A 22,340-nucleotide genomic window follows, 5' to 3' on the forward strand; every position below is an offset into this window, starting at 1 on the left:
TGGGGGAAATTCTATCACAACCATTGAAAATAATGGTGACTTTTCACGGAGTCTGTGGCATCTGAGAACCTAGTTAATTAACCAAAGACTTGCTCAAACTAGCCTCAGTTACCCAGATTAAAGCTGCAGAACTCCGGCCTTCCCTGACTGCTAAAAACCCAACAGATTTTCTCAACATGCTATAAGAAAAGAGGGAAAATAGGTTTCAGTTCACACCTCATGGCTGGAAGCCTCCGGCCAGGGCACATTCCCCAACTTATGCTAAGAAGAGGGCCAGCTTCATCCCTAAAACACCACAAGAGTTTACCTTCCAACTACAGGGCACTGTGACACCAAGCTCACTCATTCCTCAACTTTCCAGCATTAGAATAAGGCATGAACTTGGCCTATATAATACACACCAGCATCTTAGAGACTTGGGGTCGGGGCAAAGAAATATACTAGTGCAGTTTGCACTGAGATCAACAGGGAAAATGGGAAGCGATGCATGTTTCCGATTAGAATAGCAAGAAGACCCACATCCCTAAACTGGAATTTGGCCAGGGCATCAGAGTTAGCACCCCCTCTCTGAGTACCACAAGCAATTAGGATGTGTGCTCTGGGCCTCCTCCAAGAGAGAGCATCTACAGTAAGTAACACCATGTGGGACATTAGTTCAGTGATGACTCCCAAGAAAGCAGATACAAGTCTTAAATCTGGGGCTGTCCACAGCACCTGAGGTCACTCATCAGAGCTGTGACCTGTCCCAACCCTGCTTACTTTAAGAGATCTGATGGGCACAGAGCACTCAGGGATACAGCTGCTGGCTACTTTGGACTCTAGATCTCACAGGTAATCAACAGGTATCTGGGATTGAATTAGCAGACTGTACCACAGCTCCTTAAACAGACACTGTCAGGTATGAAATCATGTCAAGCATGAATCTTCACTGTCAGGTCAGAAATCAAAGTGGGAGTCTTCCCACATCAGCCAAGGTTATTTTGTCAAAACCTTAGAGGAGTTGAACAGTTTTTCATGTTGCAAGTGATTAGTTTACTTATTTCAGTCAAGCTGGATTGGCAAACCAGACTGATTTATTTAGTTAGCTTTGTTTTTTTGATTCTTACGTATGTGTTAACCCAAAGCTGTTCTATTTGGGCTAAATACACTGACAGAGAAAATTCAAACAACAAAAGTTTTCAGCAAACTTCTGTGGCATTTTCTTTTTGGAAGTCAATGCAAGATCTAAAGGTATTTCTACCCAACAAAGTCTGTTTAAGTGTTTAATGTTATTTCCTTTTTGGCCCTATATAGAATGCTATGACTTCTATATAGGTCTGAATGCTGCTCCATGTAGATGCTTTCTGTATATCTAAAAATATATACTTTTCAGTAGTTCAATATATGGTTAATCTTCCCACAGAGGAAGATTTTTGTAATCACATGTTGCAAAGTAGAAAAACATCTCCTTTCTAAGAAAGGAAATACGTATACTTTCCTATTGTACACTTTTGAATAAGCCCAAAGGCATGCACCAAAAAATCATTATTAAAACTAATACATGCACTAAAATGGTATACAGTTAGACTTAAATAAGGTGCTGCTTTCTCAATTTTTAAATTTGAAGAAGATATTTTGTCGGTTGTTGACTCAAAGATCTCCCCCGCCCCCACCCCACTCCATGGCATCAAGAGAGAAAAATAAAAAGTAAGCATAAACCTTTAAACTATTCTTTACATGGGGGAAAGGACAGATATATCAACTATCTTATTTATAAACTGGATTCCCAGTTTTAAATAAAACCAATATTTACTGGTAAAAATTGTCAAAGCTAATACATCCAAACAAATGTTACTAGTAAATAATGTTCTACATAGAGAATAATTTACTTTGGTTTTATGCACCTTCTCAAAAATGATACCGGTATCCCATACGTCACCAAACTGATGTGTTCCAGCAAAGTTGTAAGGCAAATCTTTTTCTTCCCTAGTGACGTCTTGTTTCCCAATACACAAAACTAAAATCTTTTGGTGAGAAAGGGGTTAAGATAATGGCTAACCCCTTGGCATCCTGAGCATTGTGGTTTATCAAACTCTACCCTGCTAGAAGCTGTCAGGCACCCTGACCCCTGCCTTGAACCAGGAGTGGCTCCCATGTCTAGAGATGCCCTGACTCCTTAAAAATAGCTCTCAGAACTTTGCTTCTTTTTTCCTTCTATCTGGATGTTATAATGTCTAACAAAGCTGGTTGGAATGTCACATTTTGCTAGTAGGGGCCATCATCTAATGATAATTCCAATCTGAAATGTTTTATGCCAATACTTAGTTCTTAATTTTATCAATTAATTGCATTAAAATTTTCTCTACAGAGTTTACTTAGAGATCCTTAACTTGGGTTTCAGAAGATGTGTGATGCCCCTGAGGTTGTATGCAAAATTATCTGTATGTGTTGTATTTTCTTTCTGGGGAGAGGGTCCATCACTTTTGTCAGATTATCAAAGGTATCTGTGACCCCCAAAAGGGGTTATAGGGACTTAGAGGGATACCCGTAATTCATTTTATAACAGGATTGGGAAATGGGGGCAGAAAACTAAAAATGGCCTCAAAAAAGGGGGGTGCCAAATTGTTGATCTTTTCCCTTTATTCACATTTGGGAAATAAGTGCTTCAAACTAGGAAAAATAACTAAGCTGATTAAATTCCATTTATAAATAATCAAAGCCACTTTCTAAAATTTTTTCATTATCCATATATGGTAAATTTCGTCTCCAAGAAAAGGTTTGGAGACTGAATTTTTCTCTTTTCCCAAAGGAAGTTCATAGATATAATGCTGATCATCATCCACATTTAACCCAAGACAACATAAAACCTAAGACAACTCTAATGATGTAAGCCTTTATGATTTTGAATAAAGGATTATCTAGAGTCAAATACACATTTGTCAACCTTCATTTCCCCAAATTGGTCCATATTTAGATAACTACCGGGCACAATTCCACTAGATAAACCTAAAATCTGAACAACGGAAGTTTAACTTTCTACCTCAATTAAAAACAAAGCCACAAGTTTCCACAATAGAGTCCAGCCACAAACATTCACACTATATCACAGAGAAGTTTCTCATTTCAAATACATCACTGAATTTTCAGCAGAATTTGCAAACTTAAGATCCAGAATGAATAGCAAAACATGCTGAGACGAGCATGTCAAGAATTAAAACACCAGCCCCGCCGCACTGCCCCCCCACCCCCCCCACCCATCCAGAAACACACTCAGGCATTCCAAAAATAAACCAGATCTGAAAAGAGGCCTCTCACTTGTTGGTTTTAAGTATGAAGTGCCTAAAAGGCTATGGGAAAGGGAATATAAAACGAAGTAATTAAATAACTTACAAAATATAATTTTAGCCAAAACACATTTCTGTTCTATTGACAAAACTGTCAATTTTTTTTTTTTTTGCAATTCCGAACACTAACTGTGTCGCGCAATCTCACTAAGACAAAAAATATGTTCACAGGTACACTTTTTGTTCTCCTATTCTTTCTAGAGCACATCTTGAGGTTATAATAATGCCTCTAGTTAAAATAAAGTCTCTTATCCCCTGCCACCCTCCCCTCCTCAAAAAGTGAGTCAACCTTGAATTCCAAAAAGGAATATTCATTTAATATAATTATTTCGATACCAGTTATATCACATAGACCATGAGGAAACTCCATGAGTATTATGGAAAACTACATGAAAGAGGGAGCTGCCACTTGCCACCCACTTTACTTCCAGCTTTTAAAGCCAATACCCAGCTAGACTCAAATCTCATTGACTTCAGTGAAAACAAATCAACACTCCAAAATCAGGCCATTTCAGGCTGGAAACTGGATCTCAAAAACACCACTTCGTGTGTGTGTGTGTGTGTGTGTGTGTGTGTGTGTGTATATATATACGTATATATATACATGTATATATATATATATATATATATATATATATATATAATTTTTTTTCTATCCTAAGCTTTCAGTTTGTCTATTCAAATAGTCTAATAAAACTCACAGTTACAAAGGATTTTATTGGCAAATAAAGGCCCATATTAAAAATTTTATCAAAACAAATTTTTGTTCTACATAGCTAACACTAAGAAATATTTTCTTGGACTTATAAAGAATATTTAATTGCATATAAGTTTTGCTTTGGGAGGGATATTGAAAACATAATTCTGTAAGAAATTAGAAAAGACTAGAAACAAAAGTGAAAGTGACTAGTCTTAATTTTCAAAAAATCAAGTGCAAAGATAAATAGTGCAAATAATGAAAACTAGAATTTTTATAGGCAACTTTACAGTCTTTCCTGCTTTTGCACTTTTACATATTGACAACTTTATAAACCCTAACAACTGTATGCAGCATGGAAATGGGCTATCGTTTATCTCCATTGACTAGACTCAAGGAAGCCTTTCAAAGACTTGTCTCACAGTCATTTAAATCACTGGTTCTTGACACAGGTTTGGGAATTCACTTCTTTTTAAACAATTCCTAAGGGAGGGGTTATTTAAGAAGGCTCTACACTGACTTAAGTTATAGTATGTAACTATAATAATTTAAAATCTGACACACAATACTACGTGAAAACCATACTAAGTGCCAACTCTACAGAATAAGTTAAAATAAAAATAATTCTTCTATTATTAATGTATTTGACATTTGTAAAAAAACCCCACTACATTCCAAATACAAAATCAGAACCTCTTTTTTTTAGTTATCTTTAAAGAGGTTTTATCACTAACGTATACAGATTTGGGTAAAATGAAACTTGAAAGTAATCTGTCAAAATCACTGAGAATAAGTCCATACTAAACTAGAAAACAGAGTTAATCCAAATATACTTGAATTATATAACTTTAAAAACAAGTATGATAGCAACTCTTTATCTTAAATAATTTACAATGCTCCTGGGATACTGGGAACAGAAATCTAAACACAATCACTTCACCCTACAAAGGAGGTAAGAACTTCCAAGATGTACTAAACTATATTATTAACATTTGCCACCAACGAACTCTTGAGAATTCTACAATTTTAAAGTAACACAGAAAGTGGGAGAACAAACAGAAACTTGAGTTGGGGGGGAGGGGTGTGTGTTGTCTAATTTCAGAAATATAGTATTATTGAGGATCTCATAAGGTCTACAATGTTAAATGGTTGCTAGGATTGTAAATATAAAAGAAATAGAAAGGATGCCTAAAATTGCAATTCAGTGTTTTTACCTGGTTTATTGTCCTCTTCTAGAAATTCATGTGGAACAAAGGCTCAAGGTTCTATAAATGCAAGGCATAATATGGATCTTTGTGGACTATAAAATCAAATAATTTGATCTAAAGAACATTTTGAAAAGCAAAGGTAAACTACATTGTAACATGAACCCAGGAGAATGTAAGATACATATTTCTGATAGTTTAAAAATGGTAACGGTGAAAAAGTTTGAAACTTTCTTATTTCTTCCCCTCAAAATAAGTCTCCAGCAGCAACTTGCCTTGACCAGGAAAGTTGCCCTTCCACAATTGTGCTATTTAATTTGTCCAGAAAAGCAAACATCCTACACCTGAAAACAGATTTGTATATTGCATCATCACTATAACATCTAGTTACCGACCAATAGCTTTCCCATAACCAACAAGGGACCCATTTTCTGATTTTACTGAAACTTCCTTACTGAACATCAACTTCATTATCCTTAGCAAACAAACTCTCATTTAAGACTCCATCTCAGTGTCTTTTCCTACCACCAGTAGAAATTTCTTCCACTTTACCTTGAAACCATTCCCTTGTATACCTCTCACTCTCCATTCATAAACACATTAAACAGCTCTCCTCTTTCTGCTCTCCAATTTCCAAACCAGTAAGTCTCAGCTTCCAGGAACTTACCCAAAATACACATACTTCTTACTTTCTTAAATTCACAAATTTCTTAACAATTTCGATGCTCTTCAAACTGCCAACTTAAGACTATGGGGAAAACAGCAGTCAGAAAAAACTGCCCAATTACCTCATAATACAGAAATCTTTCTGGGATCAGTTAGCTATGTTCTTTTCTAAGGCAGGAGTCAGCAATTTCTTTACTTCCTTCCTAAGGAGGTAAACTGGAGTGCCACTGGTAGGCCTATGGCAAGGAGAAGGATAAAGGAGACAAAAACAGGGGAAAAGGAGGATGGGAAAAAGAAAATTCCAGTGTTTATGGTAGAGAAGTAGCTCAAATGTCACCAACAACTACCTGCACTGGAAACTGCCCACCCACTCCAGCTCAAAGGGAGCTTGACCCATTCCCCAACATATGTCTATTAATTCATCAGTGGATGGCCATCACTGAGCTGGTCAATGTGAATACATAAGTCACCTGTCCCATAAATTTGACTGCCACTTCATAATAAGAACATCTTAAGTCCTCCTAGGATCCTTCTGCATTAATCCAGTTTAGAGCAAAACACATGCTAACAAGAGTATTTCCACGTTTCTCAAAATTCTAGATTATAAAGGTTTGGTCCTTGAACTTGGAGGCTTCTAGACTTATTAAAGTGTACCCTAAATCAAGAAAGTTACACTCTTTAGCTTAAATTTTTTCCAGGAAATACTACAAAAATTTAATTAACAAGCAAATTACTAATAATCACCAAAACAAAGTATGTATTCATGAAAATGCAAAAATCTTATAATTCCAAAATGAGTAAAATATTTCTGGTCCATAAGAAGTAACCTTATTTTACACAGAGGCTCACCACCATGTTTCTACCTATCAAACAAGACAATTTTCCATAAAAGCAAAGCACATCAGGAAAAAAAAAAAGGGAGGAAGGAAGGGAGGGAGGGAGGAAGGGAGGGAGGGAAGGAAGAAGGTAGGGAGGAAGGAAATGCCAAACACAATATGGGGACAAAATAAAAATAAATGAATAGCTATGAAATTCTTTTCAAGAAAAATGTTTCTAACAAGTGACGTTTGCCACACTCAACTTTCCTAAAGGCATATATTGCCTAGGACCATTCAACATCAAAATCTGGTAGTCAGTTTAGCAGCTGAAAGATGACAAACTGTTGGCTTGAAACCAATCATGTATTTCACTTTTCACCTGGTTGTCTTGCATTATGAAATTCTACCTGACCCATGCTAATGTTAGTTTAGATGATCTTCATTTAGCCCATAATAATGAAATTTCTGCTCAAAAAGAGTCTATCAAATGGCCTAGGCCTTAAATTCAGGTTTTGTTTTAGGATCATATAACTCTTCAAATATTAAAATCAGCTTTTCTTAAAAATTTATTGCAAATTCTTCATGGTAATTAATGTTGCTGAGTGAAAACAGTAATTTTAATAGAGGTGAATGCTTAAGCTTTACATTAATTTCACTATGAATGGCCTAAATTTGCTTAATTTTCAATGAACAGAAATATTATATGACTTAAAAGTGGATAAACTTCAACAGACAACTTTGCACAAATAACTTTAGTGAATTTATTCACTTAAGGAATTCTAATAAATTCTCTTTCCTATTCATTCCACTCTCATGGGGAAGTGTGTATATATATATATATATATATATCATTAAGATATTCAGATTTAGGGATCATCAACTATAAATGTTATACTCAGAGTTATCACCAATTTTTCCAAACCTAAGTTGCTAAAGATTCTCTTGTTTTAGCATCCTTTTACATAGAAAGCCGGATATTGAAAATGAAAAAAGTCATCAGATTTGGTATCTCATTTTTTATGGGGGAAAAAGTCTTAAAAGTATGTTCACATGTATAACAAAACAAATCGTGGAGCTATGAAAGCCACCAGAACAATTTCAGAAATCTCCGTTCTGAAATCATAGGGAAATGTGTGTATGTGTAACATGAAAAAAATGAATGGGAATATTGAAGAGAGGGTGAACCATGTGTGGGAGATAAAAATAATCATGCCCATGGTGGGGTCAACCATGGCTGGCAGATAATCCAAAATATCGTAAAAGAAAAATGTGTTAGTTTAGAAAGTTTCAACATTGCCAAATGCAAAATGTTAAAGCACAGAAAAAATGAATGAGACAACCCCCACAAACATCATTTCATAAGAAAAAAAAGTAGAAAAAAGTGACCTATACATCTTTTTCAATATACCAAATCTTAACTGACTTAAAGATTACATAAAGTATTTGGGCCATGGTACCCACCCAGATTCTCATTATCAACAGACTTATCTTTTCCCCTCCCTTCCACCCAAATTTAGTTGTTTTCCTGCAGAAAAAGCACAGCATTCCTATATTAATAAGTATAAGAAATGAAAACAGTGAGTACAACTGATATAGATCCATTGACTTTTATTACAAATGTACTTGATCACTTGGCTTCAAAAAGTTTAAAATCAATACCCTATTTTCTGTATGCCAGTACAAAGCAAACTGTTTTACAAATTAAATACCTAAAAATTTGACAAAAATATTAAAATTTGATGAAAAACAATTATAAAAATCCTTAATCTCTCTCTTCAAAAAAGGAGGCAGTCTTCCCAGTCCTATTGTACAATATTAATAATATTCACCATTTTTAGAATAGGTAGCTAAATTATATTTTTCTGTTAGCATACAAAACTCTTAGACTAATAGATTTTATTTGTATATGCTCCAGTTAAGTTTGTGAATGCCATCTGATTGCAATATAATCAACTATCTTTGAGTCCTAATTTACACTTATTTAATAATTTGCATAGTTTAAAAGGGATAAAGGTTATTCTATAACTAATTATCATAGGCTATTACAGTGCTATTTTTCAAGGCAACAAGTATTTGCTCCCAAATGAAATTATCTTCTTTAGGCAGGGGTTAAAATTACTAGCAGCTTTCTCCATTACCTGAAAAATCAAACTGGAATAGTTATCCATCTCTACATGTGAAGACCTAAAAAACACATTGATACATTTTTCACTTTGAGTCAAATTTCAACCCCTGAATGGGACAACTAGAAAGTGAGACTTTCAAGGTTTTTTATTTCCCTGTTGGTTTTGGTTTCTACTCTCCATGGCTTTTGAGAAGCTGGAAAAGTTTGTCTTTCCTGACTCACATTGTCTTTTTTTCCATTTGGCAAATATTCATCTACCTCCAATCTGTATCTAGTGGAGGAAAAGCCAACATGGCTTTTCTTATGAACTTCCTTTGTTGTCAAAGGCATGTATAATGATTTCTACAGTTCTGGTTAGTTAACTTTAGCTCCCTCTGTGGCTGGATGACTGCTGTTTCCAACATCAGCATGATAAATAGGAGGCACAAATAAAAAGTAACTTAGAAAAAGATTTGGTGACTTAAAAGAAAAAACAAAAAAACCCAAAAAAACGAACAACACTAAAGCACACACACTTACATGGGCATTTCAAATCTGGTGGCTGATCTCTGGATTAAATTACTTGACAATGTCTCTCATTTTAAAGAACGCAATGCATTTCAAGTGTTCTTTTATACTTAGGCAAATAATACAGTTTAACCAAGTTCTTGGACCTTAATTGTAAGACAAAGCAGATCATTAAAAATAAGGCATACTTGTCATGAATTAAGTTTTGTTTACTTGTTTTTGGCACATTTGATCATACTGTCTTCTATGAATAAAACATATGGTCAAATATACCATTTCCTTTTTTGTTTCAGCACAAACAGGGTTTACCAACTAGTAAAATAAAAACAAGGAAAAACTCCAACATAAAACACTGAGAAATAGAACCTTGGTAAAGTACCGAGCACCTGGGGGGAAGGGTGGGAAAAGGATGAAACAGGAGAGGGGAGAAGGAAAGGTTGGGAGGGGACTTGGGGAGGTAAAGTGAGATGCAAAAAAAGAGCATCTTTACAGTCATTTGTCTTTTCTATGATCACGTCTTAAGAAGTCTTAAAAGATCTGCATGTGGATTTCTTTTTAAACCCACTGACCATAATTCAGACACTGGTTTCAAAATCTGAGTAAGATTGTGTTTAACTGTTATAGTGTAAAGACAATTGCACAATACATGTGCTTCTTGATCCGGTAGGATTCCAAGCAGAATCTGAAGTCTATAGCTAAGAAAGGCTTCACTTTAGGTAACTCGGACCCTAAAGAAAACCTCATGAAAGAACTCACATCTCAAAGAAAGGACACTTTGCCTAAGTTTGCTGTGTTTTTTGTTGACTTGCACTACTTATTGCTGGCTACTATGAAACACTGATCTAGGAGTACTCCAACAACCTGTAGTACAAGGCTTAACTTTAAAAAGCTATAGTAAACAAGAGACAAAATCAAAGCAATTCTCTTTCCTAACTAGTAACAGCACAGAGAATGCAGTCTTTTCCATATCACAGTTAAAGTACAGTGAACAAAACAGCTCAACAAACCTTAAGACAAAAAAGTGCAGGTTATTAATGTTTACATGCAGTTGATAAGCATTCCAAATGTCACATTATGCACTGTAAAAGCTCAACTTTACTATATGGAAATAAGAAAAATGCACCTTGGGGGAAGGGGAAAAGCAATTTAATCATTTCCAGTGATTTTGTAAGTAAAGAAACTCCTAACTATTGTACGGTCACCTCATATTAAACATTGTATGAATATTAAAAGCAAACAATTTAATGGGAAAATGCACAGTACAATGGAAATAGCTTGTTATTCAACACATACAGTAGATCTCAAAGACAACACACTCAACCAGGGAGCTTAAAAATACCAAATCAAAACCCAAAGAACCAGCAGAAAAAAAAAATCCTTCAAAGACAACTGTTTCACCTTCCTAGGCCAATGCTTTACAATGTGAGAAGCACTGATACCTTCCAGCTCCTACAGGTGGTGTCTTCTACATACAGCAGTTAGATCTATATGGCTGGATTTGCCAAGAAAACAATTCCATCCCCAGAACTCTTTATGTCAGACAAGATCCATTTTTTTAAAACCAAAATACTTTCTACAGAATTCCAAACCAAAATGTACTGTTTAAGGCATCTTTTTTTATAACATTTTCTCTTCACTCAAAGATGATAGTCATGCAGCAGTTTAATGATAAAAATATATTAATATTTTACTATACAGCAGCAAGAAGTTAGTTGTCAATTAAAAGCACACGAACATCTTTAAATGAAAACCTGTAAAAGACTATCGTTACAAACAATTTCAGTTGGGAGGACACCAGCTTAGTAAAGTGCTCTCCTAAGCTTTGCATTTTCATACCCTACACCTTGAATATATGAGTTATAGAACATACTTTTGATAGAAGGCTTGTACACTTGGGGAACACAAATACACTTAGCATATAATGTAGCCAGTAATAACTAGCACCACAGCTACATGGAAATCCTTTACATACACCAACTTGGCTTTCACTTTTAAAATGAAGCTCAGAATCCATGGCTCAGTAGGATAACTATAATTGTGTTGCTCTGCTTTTTAACGGGTCTACATAAGTTAATAGCACTGGCAAAAATCAAAGGATAGCTTCAGACCTCTTATAAGTTTAGGAGACAGTGCTAGTGACCACAAATAGACTCACTACCTGATGTCCAAGTACAGGTTCACTGGAAATTGCTGCACGTTAGTTAAGTTTTTAAAATCTTTCTACACATAATAAAAAAAATATATTATGAACGATACAAGTACATCTCATATACACAATAATGACAAAACGCCTACTCAGTCAAAGCAAACAGATGCAGAAAAATATTATGGGAGATTTCCTTTTCTTTCTTTCTCTTTTTTCTTTTACTACTTGAATAACTTTGGTTCCAACCGTAAAAATCACAACTTAGCAAATTTCATTTAAATGCCTTTTTTAATAATTTCTTCATGTTCACAGAAGTTTCACTGACCATTTTTAAATGTTTAAGGTCCAGATGCAATGCATATTGTATAAAAGAGAGCACTTATTGTTTACCTTGCATGAATTAACCTACGTACCTTTAACTCTACAAACTTCTGCATAACATTTAGACAAAGCTCAGACACACAGCATGCCTAGCCCTCATATATATACACATCTCTAATCACAGGTATATAGGGTGTCAAATATACTATAATAACCTCCATGTAAGGTTTGAAATTTGGTAACAAAATGAGAAAAAACTAAAAATATTATTTTACGTGTTCTAAAATATCTCTTTTTTGTGCTAAAGTCAAATGTTAGCTCAACATGAAAAGGACTTTTATAGAATTCAGCAATATTATAATCTTGACCATTTTGCAAACACTTTTAATAATAATAGCTTAAACGTGTACAAAAGTTCTTGGTTAATTAGGGAAATAAACACTCAGTTCTTTATATTTTTTAATCAAGTAGGAAACACAGTTCATATAATGTTATTACTTTTTGTATTTTTTTTGTTTTTTGTTTTTAGCAGCTGCTTACTGTTTTATATGGTGGATAAAGTGGACAACATCCAGCGATGGGTGGCAAGTCAAGAAGAGAAACTGTCAGTTGGTGGAGGTTCTGTGGGTGGTGCTCCCTTGGAGTTAACAGTTCTTTTTTTTTTTAACTTTTTAACTTTTTATTTTCTCTCTTTCTTTACAGTATATTTTCTCTGTGTGTGGCGCTGTGTGTGTGTGTGTGTGTGTGTGTGTGTGTATGCATGTGGGGGGGGTTCCATTCAGTTTGATCAATCTTCTTCCCCTTCTTCCTCACCCTGCAGTAGCAGGGTGGCAGCGGCGGTCTCCTCCTGCTGCTGCTGCTGCTGCTGGTGGAGCTGCTCACAGGCAGCTCGCTTCTCCCTCTGCTTCTCTTGAATCTTCTTCATCTCCTCCGAGTACTTGCAGAAGGTGTGTCCGAACTTGGCCCACACCTTGTAGGGCACGGTAATGGAGTTGCGGTAGGTGGGCTTCACCTCGCTCACTCGCATAAACACGCCGTACTTGTTGGAGCCCACATCGAAGAAGAAGCGCTTGTTGTCCACAGTCAAGGAGGTGCCCTCGGGCAGCTCGGCCGGCTCCTCCTCCACTCCGTAGTCGTCGATGAGCTTGGCCAGAGCGTCGCGGAACTCGATGAGCCCCTGTGCGGGCAGTGCAATGGTCTGGCCCTGCGTGGAGCCCAGGCCGGGCCCCCGGTTGACCGTCTGGCGGATGCGCAGGAAGCGGCCGCGCTGGTTCTCCTTGAGATCCATGTAGTACTTGCGGTTCTCGCGCACCAGGAACTCGCTCTTGAGCGCCCGGCGCGGCTCGTCCTGCGCCTGGGCCAGGTCGGGCGGCTGGCTGGGGCCCAGCTGCGCGTAGTGCTCGATGAAGTCGCCCAGGTAGTCGCGGAACTCCACGGCCACTGACATGGAGAGAGTGAGGCGGCTCTTGTTGCCGCCCGCGCCCACCTCAGCGATCTTCAGGAAGCGGCCCTTGGCGTTCTGCTTCACGTCCAGGTAGAAGCGCTTGTTCTGGATGTCCACCCGCTTGGAGGCCAGCTCCTGCGTCTCGTGCTGCAGCCCCCCCGGGGCCCCGCCGCCGCCGCCGCCACTGCCGCCGCCGCCGCCCCCGCCGCCACCACCGCCCCCGCCGGAGCCCGAGCCCGAGCCCGGGTGCCCCAGGGAGCCGCCCGAGCCCAGCGCCGCACCACCCTGCTCGCTGCCGCTGTCTCGGTCCGCCATGATGCTGCGCTCCGCCGCCGCGCTGCCGCCGCCTGCCGCTCCGCCCGCCGCCGCCTCAGTCGCCTCAGCCGCCGCTGCTTTCCCTCCCCGGCTCCGCCTGCTGCCGCCGCAACCCCCACAGCCAGTCAGCCACTCTCGCGAGATCTGCGGGAGAGACGAGACAGACGAGACCCGGTAACAGGGCACTGACTCCCCAGTACAGTAGCCGGGCGCCCTACTGTACGCGCCCACCCGACCGCCAGCACGTGACCCGCACCCCCTCCCCGTTGCCAGTCCCCCATCCGCCCGCCCGCCAGGCGGCGCCCACCCACCGGCCCTCACCCCGCACCCCTGGTTGGGGTGGGGGGGGGACTAGAACGCGCCGCGTCGCAGCTGCTGCCGCCACTGCCGCCACCACTGTGGCTGTTGCTGTTGGCCAGACCCTGAGCGGCCTCGGCCCGGGGAGTTGGGGGACTGGCGTGAGAAGGGGACTGCCATACTAAGCACAGGGAGTGGGCCTGAGCTCTGCTTTCCAGTGACCCCAAAGAAGATGTGGGGGGAGGGGCCCGCGCAGCGCAGTTGAGCCCGCTGCAGAGAGGGGACACCGAGTCACGGCCACCCCCTCCCCAGCGGGCCCCATCCAGACCCAGATCGGCCCACCCGTCACTTGACTGGACTGTCTCCTACCGCAGAGCCCTGGCCGCAGAGGCGGGCGAGGAAGAGGAGAGGTGGTGCAGCAGTAAACCTTAGCTGCAGAAGGGGCTGCCAGGGATGAGGACGGGGCGCCGGCAGCAGTGGCGCGGAGCACCAGACACCTAGCCCTATCCCTCCCCTCGCTCCCGCCGCTCCCCCTCCCCGCGCACGGCAGCGGCTCTGGCCTCAGATGATCCCGCTCCCCCCTCCCCCCAACCGCAGCCCCGCACAGTCGGGCGGGCGGGCGGGCGCACTCACCGGCAGGGGGGAGCCGAGCAGAGGACGGCAGCCGCACCAGGGCCGGGGTGCCCGCAGTGCCTTTTCCCGTTGGCTCTGCCCTTCTCCCCAAGCAACAATCAAAAAGAAACCCCACACTCACCCCAAAACCTTCAACCAGCCCCCTTTGGGACAACGACTGCCCGCCTGCCTCCCCCTCCTCCTTCTGAGATTTGGGGAAGGGGGGCACCCTGTTCAGGGCTGAGCCCAGCCTGGGTTGCCGGCCAGCTCTGCGGATAAACCAGGCCCTGCCGAGCCTTCAGCCCCTAGCCCACTCTTCCTCTCTGGAAGGACCCAGATGGAAGAGAAAACCAAGCAGGCTTTAGGAAATTCACGAGCTAAAAATGTCAGGAATTTCCTGGGAAACGCAGTTCCTTACGGGATTCATTAACGCAGGTTCGCTCGCCCCTTTTACTCCTCCTCCCAGAAACTCCTAAGTGTCAAGGAGAGCCCCCATCTCTCAAAAAGTAAAACATTAAATGATCGCTGGTTTTTAGGCAGACAGCTAGTTTACCGACCATTACCAATGACAGCTAAGCCAGTGAAAGCTAAAGGGGGTCTTCTCTGGTCTCAGGAAGGGGCTCAGAAATAAAAGATTTCTCTCTTCCTAGATCTGAGGCATAAACTAGGGCCTATTTTCCTTCTTCCAGATAGATAGCAAATGCTCATACTCCCTCACTGCAGTCTGCAGTCCTAGCAGCTGTGGGAAAGCTAAGGCCTGTCTCCAGGGCACCTCCTGCCTATGCCCCTACATGCTCCCCATCACCTTCTGCAAGGGGCTTAGGTGATACAGACCTCACAGCCCTATTCCTGGCTTTCTCATGCATGGATTGTTGCCTCCATCCTGAGAAGCATATACCTATCTCATCTGTAGGCTCCATTCCCATTTAACACCCCCCAACCCCTGCCCCCAAAAGTAAGGAGACTTGCCTCCCTCACTCTTAGCTCCCAAGACATCTGAGTACCTGGCTGCCCAAGCTTCCTGGAAAAGAGAGGGGTAAAGAGAGGACTAATGATAAAGAAACCCAGACCAGCCCAGGGCATAAGCTTTGTCAATGCTTGAGACCTTAAAGCCCCCTGATATATCCCTTCATCTCCTGGGCAAACCTGCCTGCTAAGTATTCACAGCTACCTTTTTCTCTTAGCAAGGGCCCCATTCAACCCAGCATTAGCTACTTCAGCTCTGGGCTGACGTTCGCTACCTCCCGCTAAAGAGGAAGAAACAGGGCAGAGCACCCTGGCTCCCAAGAAGAAAACTGGGATAGTCCTGTGAACCAGCCTCAGAACCACCCACCTATCCAGCTGTTCCTGAAATGGCTCCCTGAAGAGGAGGCCCACTGTGAGAGATAGAAATCCAGATTTTGGGCCCCATAAAGAACTTCCCCTTAGTTTAGGGTCATCCTCTAGCACTGCGTAGTACCCTTTCAGTGCTGATTTTTCTGCACTCCCTCCCCTGTCCCCAAGTCTGTCGGGAAGGAGATATAGGAACTGTTGGTGCACTTCCCACCACACAGAAATACATGTGTAAGAAGCGGCGGCTCCTCTAGGTTTGCACGGTAGCGATCAGGACCCTGGATAGACCCCGGCCCCAAACAGGGTCTCAAAGGCTGAGTGGCAGGGTCTCCGCACAGAACTGGGCGGGGCATTACGCTTCCACCTGTAAGCTGAGACTACTACGACCTGGTTAAGACCGCTCTAGAAGAGCCGCTATTCTTCCTCAAGGGTTTACTTCGCGCTGAACCAAGCCCTTGACCCCTCAGGAGAACTCAAAGCAGCAAGGCCAGTGGGGCTGCGATAAGGGGGCACGCGCCTGCCGGTCCCTGTCACTCTTCCATGCTAATGATCGCTTCCCCCAGGACAAAAAAGTAGGGCTCGAAACTGCCCGCCTTCTTGAACCAACTTTGGAGTCTAAATTTCTTGCCCTCTGTCCCAAACGTTTATGTCCAGGGGCTCTGAATTGGTTTGAGTTTGGGAATGCCCTGATTTTCTGAAAAAGTGACTGTCACCAGGAACTGAGTTCTTAGTTCCCCAGCGCAGAGGCAATTGATGAAGTTTCTAGACAAAACACAAGTTAAATATCATTTGCACGCATAAACTGGGAATTTTAAGCTCAAATCAGTAAACAACTGAGACCTGGATCTCTCCACATAAATATGTTCTTACTTATTTCATGTTTTTTATTATATATGTATAAAATTTTGCCTTTATCTATTAGCTTCTTGCCTACTTTATAAATGTATCTAAAAGCAAACAAGGTTAATAATGCCTTTCCCAAAATAATACAATGATAAATAGGATATTTAACACATTTTCACTACTCAAACAAGAGAGTTTATTTCAGGATAAGCCTGTAAGTGTGGGCTTTTGGTCAGAATGGAGGGGGTGGTGAAAGGCGGCTTTCCGTAGGCTACAGAATATAGTACCCTTAAAAGGCAGTCTGAGAGAAAAGTCTTAAAACAAAGAGTTTAACCTTAAACAGAACTTCAAAGTTAAATTTGCATCCTAACATTGAAAATCCATTAGCAAAGTTGTGGATTTAAAAACACACCTAGCTATTTGTTAATTACCAAAACAATATGCTAACTTGGTAAATGAAAAGCCAGTTCTAGTGTCTAGATGTTTGCATTGTTATTTTAAACCAAATAGTTGTAAAATTAAAATTATAATTGCAATACAATGTAGGAAAAACAAAGGGAAAACGAAATATATTAATATGCACAAAATATCTGTGTTAATGAAAGAACTATCAAAAAATATTTCCTTCCTCCTCAAAGTTTGCTTATATTTTTAAAACCTAATAAACGTCTCTAGATTTAGTGTGCTCTCTTATTAACACTACACACACATTTCAAGAATAGAGATTGCTTTATTTTTAATCCCTCTATCTCTACATCTTTAACAAAATCTTACCAACAAAAAACTGTTCACAAGAGAAACAGATACTAGGCTGAACAAGAAGGAAAAAACCTCATTTTCCTCAGCCTGAAATACGGTCTGAAATGATCTAAATCTAAAAGTAAAAATTAACATACACATTTACAAAATAAACTTGGAGAGAGGAGATCTACCTCTGGGTAATAAACCCTTTTGATTACGGAGTTCCCAACAGAAACAATACGCTCATTAATATTTCACAGAATCACAGATTTCCCAAATAAAAGAGAAGCAAAAACATTAGAACTTGTGTTTTCAAGTGCTACTTAGGTTAAATGCCTGTCTTAAACCAGACAATTATCTTCAATACCCAAATCATTAAAACTAACTGGAATGTTGTACTGTAACTGTTCAAAGTGGAGGAATTACCCATTTCTTCTCATGGCTAGCTACCAGGAAAATTAAGGGAAACTCTCAAGTAAATCTTAACATTTAACAACAACGACTAATAGTATTTCACCGACCATTTTTTAAAAGTCTATTCCCTTTCTATAGCTCATCTAATCTTTAAAATTATGCCTCTCCAATGCTATTTCAATGTTTAGGGTTAAAGATATGAATTAAACATTTAAAATCTGAAGAGAACAATCCATGTGATAGAATCCTCACATTTCCCCAAATGTTATTTTAAGCATTTGCAGAAGAATTAAATAAATGTAGCACACATTCTAAATTCGATAAAAGATTCAGAGAACCCGACATTTTATGTACCCAAAAGGTCCAAACAGAACCGATGCAAATGTCAACAGCTCCCTCTCTTTCGGCTGATTCTTAAATGGTTTTACTAGTACCCAAAGGAATGAAATCAGCAACTCTCTCCACACTCTAGTCAACACTCCAATTTTCAAAGCCGCAATTCGAAAACGTCAGTTTGGGCGGGGAACAGTGAGGGTCTTGAAGTAATCAAAAAATTCCTTTTCTCCTCTGACAATCTACCAAAAGATGTCAAACCAAATTCAGCCTATTATAAAGCACTGGGGCTTCCTTCCAAGGACACGGGACACCAGCAGAGACACCGCTGCAAAAAGCTGTCCAAAAGCGCCTGGCCCGACAGAAACGTAAAGGGGCCCATATAAGAACGAATTAGAAGCCTCAAGAGGGTCCCGCAGAGACAACGGAAATTAAAGTAGCATTTATTCAGGGGTAGACAGCAACGAACCAAAGAAAGTTTTCCCAGCCGGACTCTTGGGCCTTTCTCTACCCAAGATCAGGCTCAAGACAAATATATTTGTTGGGGTCCCTTCCCCTATAGACATAACCGCTGCCGGGGCCTACCGTCGCTCAAAGGGGAGACCCTCTAACTTCACATCCGTCCGTTTTGCCCTCGGACAAAGGCAGAGGAGACTGTGGAGCTGACCTAGCTCTGTGGGGCAGCAAAAATGCCTTGTTCGGGCCACCCATCTTTGGGCCTGGCTTCGTCTGCGCTGTCAGCACCAGTGTATTCTTTTTTATTTTTACAACGCACACTGGGAGGGTGTATGCATTGCGGGGGTGGGGCGGGGGTTGAACAGAGGAAAGGAGGGGTTGGTAGTGGAGCCTAGAAGCCTCCTTCCTCTCCTCTCCTGCCAGGGTTGCTGTGCAGGGAGTGTCGGCCAGGTTTGGCGAACTGTCCCAGGCCCCAGGCAAAGGTGGTCAGGGGGAATGGGGCTCAGGCATTGCTAAGCAAACGGCACCACTGGTGGTCTCCAGCGCCAGAGGAGGTAGGATTGCTTTTTTTTTTTTTAAAGGGGCGTGTGATTTTCTTCTTTTTTGGAGGTGGGAAGGAGTTCGTTCGTTCGTGCGCTCCGGAGGGAGGGGGGCGCGTTGCTGCACTACCAGGGTCCCCGGAGGAAGGGTGCGGGGATGTCTACAATGCTACAGTAATTATTCCTGGGGCATAAGAGGGCAATTAGAGGGGACAAGGTGGGCGGCACCTCAAGCTGTGGCAGTGGCAGCAGAGAAGGTCGCGAGGGGCTTACCCGGGCGGGCGGGCGGGCGCTGTCCTGCCGCAGGTGAGGGAGGGCGCGGGCTGGAGGGAGGGAGGGCGCGCGCGAGGCAGGCGCTAGGCGGGCGCGAGGAAAGGGGGAGGGGAGGAGGGCGCGCGCGCGCACACCTGTCCTGGACAGCGGCGCGAGCCGAGCTGCGCCTCACTCAGGCTCTGCCGGCTGAGGAGGGAGAAGGGCGGGCTGGCAGGCGGGGGCGGGACGCCGAGGGGAGGAGGAGGAGGCGGCTCGGATGGCTGGCTCGGCTCTCACTCGTTCTCCCTCCCGCTGGCAAGTCCGGCTCACACCCTGCTTCTCCCGCTCACTCACAGCCCCCTCGGCTCTCCCTCCTCCTCCTTCCCCTGCGGGATCCGCTCGCTGCCGCCGCCGCCGCAGACGGCAAGTCGTGGCAGCCAGACGTCGGCGCGTAACCCGGCGCTCCGTGCGTGACTCCGGGCGACGTCAGCGCGCGCTCCCCGCTACCCACCATCTCCCCCCCACACTCCTCCCGTGGCTCGCGCCCTCCGCCCTCGCGTTCCTCCGTTTCAGTTGCAGCGGCGGCGGCAGCCGAGCGCGCTCCCTCCGCCCCCCATTTCGCGCGTGCGCGCGCCCTCCCCGCCGTTGGCGCGTCAACAGCCCACGGCCCAGGCCTTGAGGCGCGTCTGAGGAGGGGGCTGCCTGCGGCCTCTTTGCCCACCCTTCCTCCACTCACCGCCGGTAGCGCCCCCGGGAGGACTTCTCCCTTGTTGGGCTCTGAGGGCGGAAGCCAGGCTCAGGCGGGGAGGGAACCCTGTAGGGCCTGCGTCAGCTCCAACTTAGGGCCCTCAGCGTCGTTGTCAGTGTCGCTACCACCCTGTCACCCTGCCCCGCGCCCCCGTTCCGCCCGCATCTCTTAGGAGGCGATAGGCCTTTCATCTCCCGGGAGGGTCTCACCTTGGCCTTCAGACGCCCGCCGAGAGGGGCTAGGAGGGCAGAATTAGCATAAAGAAGAAACGGGCTAGACCACGTTCAGGCTGTAGCCCCAGGAATCCTTGACAGGAAGCGTGGGGTTGCTGCCCAGCCTCCCACGCAGTGTAGGTGAAACTGGGCCCCTTTGAGGGACTGTGACTAAGGACAAAACCCTGATAAATATTATTTATGCGTCCTTGGGCCGAGAGGGAGAGAGTAAAAGGGACGAGTTAATTTTCATAAATTACTATGCTAGGGCGAAATGCAGAACTATAAAATGTCCTTTAAGAGTTTTCTTGAAATCTTTGACCAGGTTTGACAAGATTTTTGGTACACGTTAACTTTTTCCCTCATTTTGTATGCTGTCACATCTCCATCCTGCAACACTGCATACATAGAAGATGGATCAGTTAAAAATATCGGCTTCAAAATAAGCAAAAAACAGCCTTCCATCTTTATCATTATTTAAATAGCTCTCAGAGAAGTCAATCTGTGATTTAAGAAAACTTATCAATGTTTTACCTTATTTAACTGAGTATATTTTATTTTGAGGTAACTTTGCAATACACTGTGAGATATTCTTTTATTAGGCAATAGTAGACTTTTTTTAATGTTTTAATAGTAGACTTGTCAACTCACTTATTATAGGACCTTCCAAGAAGCTTACCTAGCTAAGCCTTAGAGGCAAGTAGGAGAGAGGTGAAATTAACCCCATTTTATGGACGAGAAGATTGCGTTACAAAAATATGTCAGTTGTTGAGAGTTGCAAGCAGTCTGTCACCGATAAAGGGAAACACCATAGGTCTATTATTACCTGCTTTATCCACTAAACCAGAGATTCCTCAATAGTTTACTTCCGGGTATCTTTTGATTCCCCCCTCCCCCAACCCCACAGTTGTGTATTGTAGGCAGTGCCTAATGTCTGAGGGAAACAAATTTGGGGAGTTTCCTGGAGACCCCAAATCACAGATTACTCTAAAAAGTTTGAATTTGAAAATTTCTGCCATAGAAAATTACAGCTCAGCAGTAATGTATTGTGAAACAAACTTCCATATTAACAAAACAGCAAAATGTTTATTAATCCCTAGTTAGAAATGAGAAAAATTTTGAGACAGCCTTAAGAATGATGGGTCATTTCCTTTGAATTGCTTCTTTATTCGCCTCATCTTTAGGTGGCAGCACTACTATATAAATATCTTTAAAACTACAGTCTTCTGCAACTTGATATCCTAAAGAGTGTTTTGTCCTAAATGCTTCCAACTATATTGTGCAGATTAGAAGCTGGTGAAAATATGAAATCATAGCTGAGAATTAGAATACTTAGGAGGTTCTAAAGGTGGAAAAACAGGCTTTCAGAGGAATGAATAAAATACATGGAGCTACTGAGGGAAAAGATTAGAAAGGGTCTTTTTTAAGCTTTTTAATTTATGTTTACTTTTTAGCTATATGAGGAGTAAGCAGCATCTTTAAAGATCTCTTATTGAAAAAGCACAAGATAACCTTCCCAAGCAAACCATAGTTTCTCAATACTGCATGTTTTTCAAGTGTTTACAAATTTAAAGTTGTTAGTTGTATAGTTGCAAGTATTCACTACAATTTTTAAACTCAGGTGCAGTTTTCCTCATTAAACTGCATCAAACTTATGAAGATTCCAAATAGGACCTTATTGTTGACCCTTGTGGAAGAGAAGAACTCATCTTGGCTCCTTTCCTGGCTTCCTACATTTTTCATGTAAAAAATAAAACACCATTACTCAAACTCAGAGATGTGAGAAGATGAACTAAAACAAATGTAAAGTGGTAAAAATTTACGGATATTCTGTATCTTAATTTCTCCCCCATTTTTCAAGGGTAATGAATTGGGATATATGGGGGTTATTTGGATCAAGTGTTTTCTAAGCAGAACTTTGTTGTAATTAATCTTGTATATTTACAGTCGTTCTTCCTGTACTTCTATATCCAAGCAACCAAGCAAAACTGAAT

At 42.0% G+C, this 22,340-nt stretch overlaps 1 protein-coding gene across 6 annotated transcripts; it reads right to left on the bottom strand.

Annotated features, from left to right (window-relative positions):
- Positions 1–8,302: 8,302 nt before the first annotated feature.
- On the bottom strand, positions 8,303–20,451 carry PURA (purine rich element binding protein A). 6 transcript variants are annotated; one of them, XM_032627577.1, is made up of 2 exons: positions 20,344–20,451; positions 8,303–13,711 (listed from the first exon to the last, which is right to left on the bottom strand). In XM_032627577.1, exon 2 carries the CDS (start codon positions 13,565–13,567, stop codon positions 12,596–12,598), a length of 972 nt encoding a protein of 323 aa, XP_032483468.1. In that variant the 5' UTR covers positions 13,568–13,711; positions 20,344–20,451; the 3' UTR covers positions 8,303–12,595. The 6 variants fall into 6 exon arrangements, with proteins under 6 accessions (XP_032483468.1, XP_032483472.1, XP_032483469.1 ...); XM_032627581.1 differs by lacking the exon at positions 20,344–20,451 and adding an exon at positions 19,542–19,830; XM_032627578.1 differs by lacking the exon at positions 20,344–20,451 and adding an exon at positions 19,408–19,830.
- Positions 20,452–22,340: the final 1,889 nt, after the last annotated feature.

This window comes from Phocoena sinus, chromosome 3, assembly GCF_008692025.1.
Source record: "Phocoena sinus isolate mPhoSin1 chromosome 3, mPhoSin1.pri, whole genome shotgun sequence".
NCBI lineage: Eukaryota > Metazoa > Chordata > Mammalia > Artiodactyla > Phocoenidae > Phocoena > Phocoena sinus.